This window comes from Lepidothrix coronata, unplaced genomic scaffold (assembly GCF_001604755.1).
Source record: "Lepidothrix coronata isolate B3197 unplaced genomic scaffold, Lepidothrix_coronata-1.0 Scaffold268, whole genome shotgun sequence".
Taxonomy (NCBI): domain Eukaryota; kingdom Metazoa; phylum Chordata; class Aves; order Passeriformes; family Pipridae; genus Lepidothrix; species Lepidothrix coronata.
In genome coordinates this window covers 660278-671886 of record NW_016690448.1, presented here as the reverse complement: position 1 = coordinate 671886, position 11609 = coordinate 660278, and the positions used below count along the sequence as shown (strand labels likewise).

The window sequence follows — 11609 nt, the reverse complement described above, 5'->3', positions numbered from 1 at the left end:
GCAGAGTGGCCTTTGCAGCAGAGTGGCCTTTGCATGGACAGTTTGAGGGATGGGGGGCAGTTGTTGTCACCTCACGCTGAAGGTGCCACTTGCGGGTCCTGCCCCTGGGGGCTGCAGTTGGCAAAAACTGGTGCTGCTGAGGTTTAGATTTAAACTGGATATTGGGAAGACACAATTGACTGTGAGGGTGGGGAGGCCCTGGCACAGGGTGCCCAGAGAAGCTGTGGCTGCCCCATCCCTGGAAGTGTCCAAGGCCAGGTTGGACGGGGCTTGGAGCAACCTGGGCTAGTGGAAGGTGTCCCTGCCCATGGCAGGGGGTGGGACTGGCTGGGTTTTAAGGTCCCTTCTAAACCCAAACTATTCTAACATATGGGAAAAAATAAAATTTGGTCCCTAGTTTCACAGGATAACGCCAGAACCCTGCTGTGCCTCCTCAGACCCCCTGTGTACCAGCAGGGGAAGCTGCTCTGGCACGTGGGATGCTGCTGATCCCCATAGCATCAAAAAACCCCTCTGGCAGTAGCAGTGCCAGGGTCTGGGTTGTGCTGTGCTGCCCAAGACAGCTTTGGAGTGTCCGTGCTGCGCAAACAGAGCAGCACATGGTTATAGGAATATTGCACAACCCCAGAGCAGTGTGATCCCAGCTCCTGGAGCACGTCCTGCAGGAACCACAGCATGACTGTGCATGGCTTGAGGTCCTTTGGCATCTAGGCCAGGGCTAAACCTCTTGAAAGTAGGGATAGTTTCCAGTGGTAAACCACCCTTCTGCACACTTTTCCACTTGGAAAGTGGCCAGCAGGCACATTAAGTGGTTGGGTCTATTTTTCAGGCATTAAGCAAACTTGCTTCTGTTCTGGGACAGTGATTTTTGTGTTCCTTCCCCCTCACACTGGGATGTGAGCCACTAATGTGCTGGGAGAGGGAAGGAGGCGTAGCTGTGGCCGCAGGACTGGAGAACTTGGTTGGTTTGGGGAAGAGGTGTGCAAGGATTCCTCAGGGAGGAGCAAAGGGCACAAGCTGCAGCAACTCAAGGCCAGTTCCTGCTTGTATCCAAGACCAGCCTGATTATCCTGCTCCCTCTGCTTGGGAACCTGAAGTCTAAGTGGCCTCTGAAGTCCAGGATAGCCCGTACCCCAGCTCTTGGACTGCTGCCCTGGTGGGAACAGAGACAAAACCTGGGGGATGTTTTTCTTCTCCCATTTTTATTTATTACCTGAAAACATCTGCCTTCACATGAGCTCTCTTTTCTCTCCTAGCTGGTTAAAACCCACAACCTGCTGACCACCAGGAATTACATTTTTGGGTACCACCCACACGGCATCATGGGCTTGGGGGCCTTCTGCAACTTCAGCACAGAGGCCACGGGTGTGAGCCAGAAATTCCCTGGGATCCGGCCCTACCTCGCCACCCTGGCTGGGAACTTCAGGATGCCCATTTTGAGGGACTACCTCATGTCTGGGGGTAAGTGCAAGCACACTGTGGTCCTTCTGTTCATGCCCTAGGCTGCATTCCCCTCTTCCAAGTGACCACATCCCCCTGGGACCACCACCCCAAGTGCTGCTGTCAGGAGGAAGCTGGGAATAAATGTGAGTGCCTGCCAGGAGTGAAGAGTCTGGGCATTCCGTGGTTCCAGCTGTTCAGAAAAGCCCCTTCCCTGAATATATTCCTAGAGAAGGATCACAGGGCTTGGGCAGTGATACAACTTTGCTGAATGACATTAATGGGTCTGTTCTAATGGATTCCAGGATTTTAATGCTGGAGGGCTTGTAGGTTATGACCAGCTTTTAAAACCTTAAAAAACAGTGTTCTTGCATGGCCTGAGCTCCGTTTTGGATGCCCATAGGTTAGGTAGAGGTGTGGGAGTGACACTTAAAGACCCTGAATTGAGCAGTCCAGTACCCTGTTTTCTGTTCCTCAAACTGATTCACCAATAAATGCCTCTACAACAGATCTCTTAATAAAGTAGCAGGGCTGGGGAGAGGATAGGAGGAGCTGTGCCTGGCTCTGACTTGTCAGGATTGACTGCTTCCAAGATTACTGCCTTCTGTTGGTGAGGGAGAGGAAAAACTGCCTGGATATGATGCACAAAAGGTGTTTGTCCTTGCCTAGAAAGGGCAGTATCCCCAGCTGGTTTTTATCTTCCTGCATGTCGCTGTGGTGAAGTCCACAATCTGGGAATTCCACAGGACAGCAGTGCAGGAGGAACTGGGATCTGCTCTCCAGCCCATCGTGCCTGTAGACTTTGTGATGTGTTGCTAAAGTTTCCATGCAGCATCAGCTTTCCTATATTTTAAAAAAACACGTTCAATCTTCTCAGTGTGACTGGCAGACCAATCCTGTGGCCAGCCAGAGCTGCTTCCCTGTTTTTGGAAGGAAAGTGGGAGTAAACATGAGCCATGTCACTGCTGGCTTGGCTGTCCCTGGGCACTGTGGTCAAACCAGCGGGAAATTCCGCTTCCCATGAACTTGGGATTCAAGCAAGGCTATAGGTGTGACAAAGTGACCTTTCTGAAAGCCATCATTTGTCTTCACTTTCCTATCCCAGAACCTGAGTGAGGCTGCAAAGGCTTTAACATCCTTTGGAAAGCACTGGTAATTCCCTCAGCCCTTTGTTTTGTGGATGAGCCACTTCAGGTGAAATCCTAAGGAACCCAGTACACAGTTAGTTGGTTTACAACTGCCAGCAATGATTACAATATCCTACAGCCTCCTGGAGGTCGGGGTGCAGCAGGGATCCTGTAAGGCATGAGGAGGTGGCCAGAAAATCCTCTATACTGTGTGAATGTGCTAAAGGGCAGAACTCAGGGACTGCCCTTGTCCCTGTGTCTCACTGCATTTTCTGGAGGCGGGATTTGGTGCTGTGAGCAGCAGAAATCTCCTCCTGCTATGAGTGGGAGAGGGCTGGACACAAACCTGTGCCCCCGTTAGCCAGGGCTGTGTTCAGTATGGAGGATGGCAGCAGGAGGAAGGGTGGAGCAGTGAGCACAGCCTGAGCCTTTCAGAGGAAAAGTGTTCAGAGTGCTGAAAAAAATGAGCTTTTCATCTTCAAATCCAGCTGATCTGTCTGAACTGTGTCTGCTCCCCTCTCGTCTGGAGCTGGGATAGGTGATGACCTCGATGCCCAGACAGACATGAAGGCTTGCAGACTTGCTCTGTCTAATTCCCCCGGGCCTGTTCATCATCTAGTTCTTGGTTCAAGTAATAAATACCACAAGATGTGCAAAATCAGCTTCTAAAATTAGTGTAATGCTGTCCTTCCCAGGGCAGTGACCTGAAGCTCTTGGGTCAGATGTGTTGTGTGAGGGGAATGTAAATGATGGCATCTCCCTTCTCCTTGGTTTATCCAGGCTAAAAATGTGAGGCAGGAGCAAGCTCTGGCAACAACTGTAGCATAAAAGTGAATTTAAAGAGCAGAGAATCAAATTTCTTGTCATTCTGACAGATTAAAGGTACCTTCTTTCACTGGGTTGTTATTTCCCTGGAGTGGGGAATGGTGTTTTGGGCAGGAATTGCTTTGTAAAGCTGAAGGGGAGTCCTGTCCCTTCCAGTGCAGGATAGAGGGAAAGACCTTCCCAGACACTTCTGAGTATGGACATATCTGAGCACTCAGTCCCATACATCCTGTCCTTCCCAAGGCAGCAAAGGGTTGCGTTCTTGCCATGCAAGAACTTCATGTTGTTTCAGGAAAATATTTTCTAAATGAATTCATAGATCTGTCTCAAAGGCTTGTCCATTTTATTCTCTTTGTATCACTAGAGCATTGTCCCAAAGGACAACTCATGCCACAAAGTTGTGCTGAGGAATTGCTCACATTCAGGCTCTTATCCATCAAAATAACACAGCTGGTTTCCTCCACCCTGAAGGTAAACGAGATCCTGCTGTGAAGTGTACAGGGAGGGATGCCTGACACAAATACCTTTGGCATCACTAAGCGCAGAAGAAAATCCTTGCTGAAGTCTCTTGATAAAGGAAAGCTTTTGAGAGCTGATGTTGGTGGAGTTTATGACCAAGTCTAGTGCTGCCAGGTCTATGAACTGCTTCTTTAGCTGGGGAACGGGTGCCTGATAACACACACCACCCTCTGTGACTGCAGGGCAAAACCTGCACAAACTGCAAGTGTGGCTGGTGGCTCCGGGGTCACCTCAGCCTCACAGCCTGCCCCTTGTCTGTCCCCTGCCCCAGGTATCTGCCCTGTGAACCGGGACAGCATCGACTACATCCTGTCCAAGAACGGCAGCGGCAACGCCATCATCATCGTGGTGGGGGGGGCGGCCGAGTCCCTCAACTGCACCCCGGGCAAGAACTCGGTGACCCTCAGGCACAGGAAGGGCTTTGTGAGGCTGGCACTGAGGCACGGGTAAGGGCAAGGGGCAGCCATGGGGCTGGGGCAGCGCTGCTGCCCTTGGGAGGGGCTTTTGTCTGAGCAGCCTGGCCTGGGTGGAGATGGCCCTGCTGGGTGCAGGGGGTTGCACTAGACAGCCTTTAAAGGTCCCCCCCAACCCAAACCACTCTATTGTGTCCCCTGAAGCAGCTGATACCTTGGAGGGATCCTGTTCTCTCCAGTCTCACTGTGTTCTGTGGGTGTTTGCCCAGGAGTGCCCTCTGGCTTCTGGGACAGCAGGAGGGGTCAGGAACCTGCACAGGGCATCACCCTGTGACCCCATGGGGCTGAAATGAGCTGCCCATCAGAAACGGGAGTTGGGGATGTATGGAAGCATGTCCAGTGCCTGACTGCACAGTGTTCAGGGGCCCAGGGCCAGGACAATTCTCTTGCAAGCCTTAAAAGTGGATCTGCTCCATCATGTCCAGCCTGGCTGACTTATATGTCACTGCCTTGTGCTGCAGGAAAAGCTCTGGACAATGATCTCAGCAACTGTGCAGCCTGGCAGAGCCCCCAGGGTGGGTGTGGGCTGTAGGACAGAGCAGGGGTGGGGTCCTGACATCTGTCTGTCCTTCCAGAGCGGACCTGGTTCCCGTGTACTCCTTCGGGGAGAACGAGGTGTACCAGCAGGTCATCTTCGAGGAGGGTTCCTGGGGCAGATGGGTCCAGAAGAAGTTCCAGAAGCACATTGGCTTTGCTCCCTGCATCTTCCACGGCCGTGGCCTCTTCTCCTCCAACAGCTGGGGGTTGTTACCTTACTCCAAGCCCATCACCACTGTGGGTAAGGTTTTGATAGATGCTGTGTGCCGCTTCAGTCTGTGCCATACCCCTGCTGTAGTTTGGTTGTGGAGCCTTGACTATAAAATTCCTTTTCCTTCTGTATAAACCTCCCAGCACAGCTGACAATGAGCTAGGGGAGCTCCCAGAGGTTACAAGCCTTCTGGCATGTTCTGCTTCCAGACAGTTTTGCAAGTGAGCCCTTTTGAGGGGGGAAAAATGTGCTGTAGCTGCTCCCTTCTCTGCCCTTGGATGGCCAAAGTCAGGAGCAGCCTGGTCCCCACACCCCTGGGACTGGCAGTGGGGAGCTGTCTGATGGCTGAATCTTAAAGACAAACCTAAAACTTGCATTTGAGTCTTCCAACCCAAGGCATTAGGGCTTTGAGGGAGGGAGGGAGAAAGGTCAGCTTTGTTTTTGTGGGGTGTGTAGGGGAATACAAAAGAACTGACTGTTGGTTCCTTTTAATTGAGGAGGGATTTCTCACTCTGCTGTAAACATAAGTGGGACTTTCCACCCAGCCTGTACAGTGGGGGCTCTGCTCTGTGGAGTTTGTGTAGCTCAAGTGGGTCTGGTATTGCTGCAGATGTGATGAGGGCCCTGAGGGTGCGACAGTTGTGCTTCAGAGACTGGTAAAACTGGGAGAACTGGGCAAACCTCTGCTATGCTGGCAGGGGTGGATGTGCTGAACTACCACAGCTGTGGCCACAGACGACAAACCTCCAGGCTGTACAGGGGCATTTAACCCAGTGTGTGGATTTTCCCTCTCTTTCTCAGTTGGAGAGCCCATCACCATCCCCAAAATCGATAATCCATCCCAGAAGGAAGTGGACTTCTACCACAGCATATATGTGGACTCCCTGATCAAACTCTTTGACAAATATAAGAGCAAATTTGGCCTGCCAGAGACTGAGGTCTTGGAAGTCAACTGAAGGCAGTGGCTCAGCAGCACCTCCTCCTCTCAGAACCAACACATCTTCTCCAGGAGTCCAAGCTGTCATGGTGTACTTGAAAGCATGTGTGGGTGTATGTGTCCTCCAGAGAAAGTGTTTAAAGTATTGCTAGACTGCTTTTAAAAATAATAAAGAAAGGCTTTACTTTAGATAAATCCCATTACAAACATCTTTTTATCAAAAAAAAAAAAAAGGGAAAAAAAAAACCCAAAGCACAACTCCCCGTTGCTGTGAGGATTTGGATGGGGGAAATGGTTGCCTTTGGAATCTGCTCTGTAAAGCTGTTGGATCACCAGCAATGGATTAGAAACTTTCCTACAGCTGCTGTACTCACTGGCACAAGCTATTCTGGGGGGAGCAGGATCCATCTGGTTTTGCAGCTAAAAAGCAGCAGGTTGGTTTGACCAGCAGAGCAGCGTCACAGGAGTGTTGCACAAGGGCTATGGTGGGATGTGCTGATGTGGCACAGGGGGTATCTGCTTTGGCAAAGCCCTCTTTGGGAGCACAGTGGGGGGCTGCCAGCCTCCCTGGTGTGGCACCTCTGGCATGTGGTGCAGGGAACCAAAAAGGGCAGAGTCTGGGCCTCAGTGCACGGTGTGGTGGGTGCTTTGGTGGCTCTGACCCCAGCACTGTGTTTGGGATGCCAGTTCAGAAGCAGGTCTGTCCCAGGCTCTGCTTTCCCAGAGGCAGGTAGCTGGAGATCTGGGATCCCTTCTTAGCCAAGGATAAGCTCTAGGAGCAGTGGGGTGGTGCAATCATGTGGCCCTGGTGTTGCAGGCTCTGTAGGGGTTAAATGTAGTGGGACTGTTCGTGCAGGATCCCAAAAGTGTTTGGGGAAATCCAGGAGCAACTTCTGCCCAAAGATGGCTTTTAACTATTGCACCCAGTGAATGTAAAGGAGTAGCTTTTTCACACATAGGATCTAAAGTGAACTACTTTTAAAAGTGTTTATAAACTGTTTACGTGGATGTTAACACTGCTTGTAGTGAGATTTCTTCAGAGTACAGCGTGTTTATGTCTAAACCTGAAACATTGCACTACTTGCATGTCTGACCTGCCTTTTCAGCCGTCCAGTGGAGTGTATCTTGAGCTCCAAAATGTGCCTTTCTTCCATGCAAGAGGATGGTACTTCACATTCCTGGAATCTTGCCTCTAAAGACGAATGTTCATCTGTCATATTTGATAGATTATTGTATTACAGAGTATCGATTTTTGTACAAATTTCTAGAAATAAACTTGGGCAAAACTAGTGGGCTGCCTTGGTGCCTTGGGTGTCGCAGTGCTGCGTGGCTGGGTCTGTGTCCCAGCACTGCTTTGGGTGACTGCAGCTGGGCCTTGCCTTTGAGGGGGAGAGGAAGGCTTGGGCTGACCAAAAGTAGACCTGGAAGTGTCCAGAAAATGAGTAGGTGTGGTGCTTGGGGACTGTGGTTCAGTGGTGGACCTGGCAGAGTGAGGTTAATGGTTGGACTTGGTCTTGGAGGTGTTTTCCAGCCTTGATGATTTTATGTTTCTGTTCTACCATCTGCACTGTCCCTGCGTGGGACACCCAGGATGGTTTAAGCAAATCTTTGTGATTTCAGGGTGGGGTTTTGCCTGTGAGTGTACAGGGAGCTAAGGCAGCCCCATCTCTGCCCCTCCTTTACTGAGCAGGTACGGAGACCTTATGTCCTTTTGCTCCTTTCAGCTGATTACTTTGGGTTTTGTTGCTGCCTGGATTATATCCCTGGTCCTCAGCTCAGGAAATCCTTCCAGCCCCTTTCCGTACTTGGAGAGGGCTCTTTAAAATCTGACTTTTTACATGGGTGGATAATAATAGGACAAGGGGTAATGGTTTTAAACTAAATAGGGTAGAGATTTGGATGAGATGTTGGGAAAAAATTCTTCCCTGTGAGGGTGGGGAGGCCCTGGCACAGGTTGCCCAGAGAAGCTGTGGCTGCCCCATCCCTGGAAGTGTCCAAGGCCAGGCTGGAAGGGGCTTGGAGCAGCCTGGGATAGTGGAAGGTGTCCCTGCACATGGCAGGGGGGTTGAAAAGAGAGGACCTTTAAGGTCACTTCCAATTCAAACTGTGCTGGGATTATTCTTGTCCGAGCCCTGAGCCTCCTAGTACTGGAGATGCAGAGTGCTCCAGAAATAGCACCCAGTGCTGAAAAGTTCACGTGGGCTTTTTTAGTACCGAGGGAGGGTTTAACCTGTTGTCTCTGGCCCGTGAGCCATGGAAGGGATCCATCAGTGCTGGCTGACACTGCTGTTCTTCAAGGTGAAAGCCAAACTTATTCCCTGCCCTTTTCAGACTTGGCCGGGGGAGTCTGGAAGCGTCCTGCTCAGGGAGATAAACCCGGTGTGTCGCTGCTTCCCCTTTTCCTCACCCCCCGTAGGATTGATTCGTGTCTGTTTTCTCCCAGCAGACATTAAGGTCGGGGTTTCCAGTGCCTTGCCTGGAAATGCCGTGGATGCTCTGCCCAGACCACTTTGAACTGTTTGTGAACCACCCTGGGCAGGGGCTGGAGGAGGCCGGTTCTCGCAGTTTTTTTCCCAAGCGTTGTTCCCAATTGCCGGGTTTTCTCCCCGAGCCCGGCGGCGGAGGGGGGAGGTACCTGGAGTGAGCTCCGTTCCTGCCCTGGGACCGGGATGGGAAAAGATCCCGAGCAAGTGCTGTCCTCGTGCGGCTCCCCTCGGGAACTGCAGGATAACTGCCCAAGGTTTCCCTTTAAAGAAAAATCCCCCTACTGCCACAAAAACCGGGCCTTTTCCTGCCTGTTCCTGCCAGGGATTCAAGAGACCACCTTATGCAGCCGAAAGGGCAGGGGGAAAGTGCTAATGCGGGGATTTCTTTGCTCTGCTTTGTGGGGTTATTTTCTTCTCTGGGCTGGGGGCACTTAGGGGTGAAGATGTTTCAACAGGCTATAAAAGGCTATAAGAGGAGCCTGGTGGGAATTTGAACTCTGTCCATGGTCCGATCATTTACTGGTTCCTCCCAGATCCGATCCATCCTTGTTCTGGGATTCTATGACTCCTCAGCCCCAGCACAAACCAAGCACACCTAGAAAGCTTTTCTTCAAGAGCAAATGATTTTTTTTTTCCCCTGCTGCCTTTAAAATCTGTTGTTATTTTCAGAGAACGATGGATGCATGGATTTAAGATACTGGCAAATTTTAGGGATATTGCACTCAGTTTTGCTACAGGACCTCACCCACCAGTTACAGTGTGAGTAGGTGAACCTGTATTTTTTTTTCTTGGGAAAAGATATTTCAGCATGTTTATTCCTGGGGGTGGGGGTGGGTGTTGCCGATTGGTTTCGAAGTTGTTTGAATTGGCTTGTTAAACATCCAAACAAAAGCCTATTGTCCAAAAGAGCAGGAGGCGGGTCAAGGGACAGGGGGCTGTAAAAACCACCTTCAGGAGGATGTTATTACCTCATCACTGTGGCCATAAAGAAAAGCTTTCACCAGGAAAAAGTTTAACAAGTTCTATAAATGTTCGAAGAACCTCACAAAAGCTCCTCGGTTTGAAAACAGCCTGAGCTATTTCTCGATGGGTTTGTGTTTCGAGTGTGGTGACAGAGAATCGCTACCACGAAAGGTGGGATTTTCCAGGTTCCACAAGGAAGGCAGAATCAGGAGCAGAGGGGCAGCTCCGGGGCCTCCTCTGGACTCTCTCCAGCAGCTCCAGGTCCTTGTGCTGTTGTTCCCAGGGATGGAGGCGGCTCTGCAGGGGGGTCTCACCTGAGGGGGCAGAGGGGCAGAATTCCCCCCTTCCCTGCTGCCCACGATCCCTGTGGGATCAGCCCAGGGCACGGGGGTTTGTGGGCTGTCCGTGCTCTGTCAGGTCATGATGAGCTTTCCATCCACCAGCACTCCCAGTCCTTCTCCCCAGGGCTGCTCCCAGTCCACTCTCTGCCCGGTTTGTGTTTGGGATTGCCCAGACCCAGGAGCAGGACTTTGTACTTGGCCTGGCTGGTCTTCCCGAGGTTCACACAATCCCACCTCCCCAGCCTGTCCAGGTGCCTCTGGATGCCCCATCCCTCCCCTCTAGGTCATTAGCTTGGACAGACTGGGAGGTCATGGATGTGGGAGCACTCCCTGCGTCCCTGCACTTGCTGCAGCCGCGGGAATTCCGTCTTTTATGGTAACACACCTCGGGAAACACCCCCGGGCACATAGTGAAGGACACGCTCCGATCTCCAGAACGACGCAGACAGATAAACGCCGGCCTTTGGATGTGGTTCAGAAATTCAAATGGGAGTTTCCTCGGGGCATCAGTAAATTCCACAGGGTCCTACTAACGCCAGGTACACGGTGAGTTGGGCAGCTCTGCTCCAGCCTCCAGTGACTGCTCAGGAATCAGGGGTGAAAGAAGCCACTCCCCGGCTGCAGCTTGCAAATACTCTGCTCAAAATAACCCAACAGCCCTTATTAATTAATTATTTTTAGCCCCAAAAGGTGGTATTATTTTGTTACAATTCAGGCAAGATCTGGGGTTTTTAATGGCTCTCATTGTGTTACCTGATGAACTCTACAAGGCAGGGACTGAACCTCTCTAAACTCGTGAAAATCGGTTGTAAACCTGAAACCTCACCCCCAGAAACTCCTCATTTTATAACACCCTTGGAAATGGTTCCTTATCACGCCGAGATAGCAGAACCTAGAGATAAGTCTGAAATTTAGAAGGAGGCCAAAGCTTTAGCTGGAAATCTGCAGACACTTCTTTGGAGCTGTGTCAGCTCCACTGCTACAAAATCATATTTGAATTTTCCTCTGGGGGGAATTCTGCTGCTTAGTCCCTGAATTATGGGTTAGAGCTCTCAGTCAAGAGCAGCAGAGGAAATGTAGTCTCCATATATAGGGCAGGTGAGCTGTGTGTTAAGTAACTTATATGACTTTTCTAAATGTGACAATTTTAGAAGAGTTTTGAGATAATCATCTGCTCCTGTGGAAATGAATAAAAATAGGAAATCCCCACCATGGTACCGTCCTATGGACTTTAAATTCACTGTGTGAGTTAGTGACCTGGTTTGGTCTGAAATACAGCTAATTTTCTTCCTAGTAGCTGGTATGGGGCTGTGTTTTGGATTCAGGAGGAGAATAATGTTGATAACACACTTTTTATAAAGGGGAAGATGGAGGAAAGTCAGTCACAGAAAAGTCACGTTTCATCCAAGGATGGATTTATTTTTTAAAAAAAGAAAGGATGGGTTTCTACTTTTCTTTTGCGTGTTTTGGGCAAACAAACAGTGGCATCTTCACGCTGTTTCAATAAATTGTTTTTAGTGATTTATCTCTGGAAAAACTGTTCTTACAGCTGTGATCTCTGATTTTCTGTCTAGTTCTGAGCTAGAACCAGTTTTCCTCAGTGGAGGAAGCATAGCTCAAGAGGTTCAAAGTCAGAAAGCATTCCCAAAACTCCTTGATGATCATTTCATCAATCTGAATGCATTTTTCACACCTTGGGCAAAGAAACCCCCCAGATTTCATCTTAAAAAGCAAGTTTCAATCCTCTAAG

General features: G+C 50.3%; 1 protein-coding gene across 1 annotated transcript in view; it reads left to right on the top strand.

Moving 5' to 3' along the window:
- Nucleotides 1-7358, top strand: part of DGAT2 (diacylglycerol O-acyltransferase 2) — a 23040-nt gene extending 15682 nt beyond the window's left edge. Inside the window, exons 5-8 of the mRNA XM_017836004.1 lie at nucleotides 1257-1461; nucleotides 4183-4357; nucleotides 4960-5162; nucleotides 5934-7358. Of these exons, the coding sequence (XP_017691493.1) occupies nucleotides 1257-1461; nucleotides 4183-4357; nucleotides 4960-5162; nucleotides 5934-6088 (738 nt within the window). The 3' untranslated portion in view covers nucleotides 6089-7358. The remainder of the gene's footprint in view (nucleotides 1-1256; nucleotides 1462-4182; nucleotides 4358-4959; nucleotides 5163-5933) is intronic.
- The last annotated feature ends 4251 nt before the right edge of the window (nucleotides 7359-11609 follow it).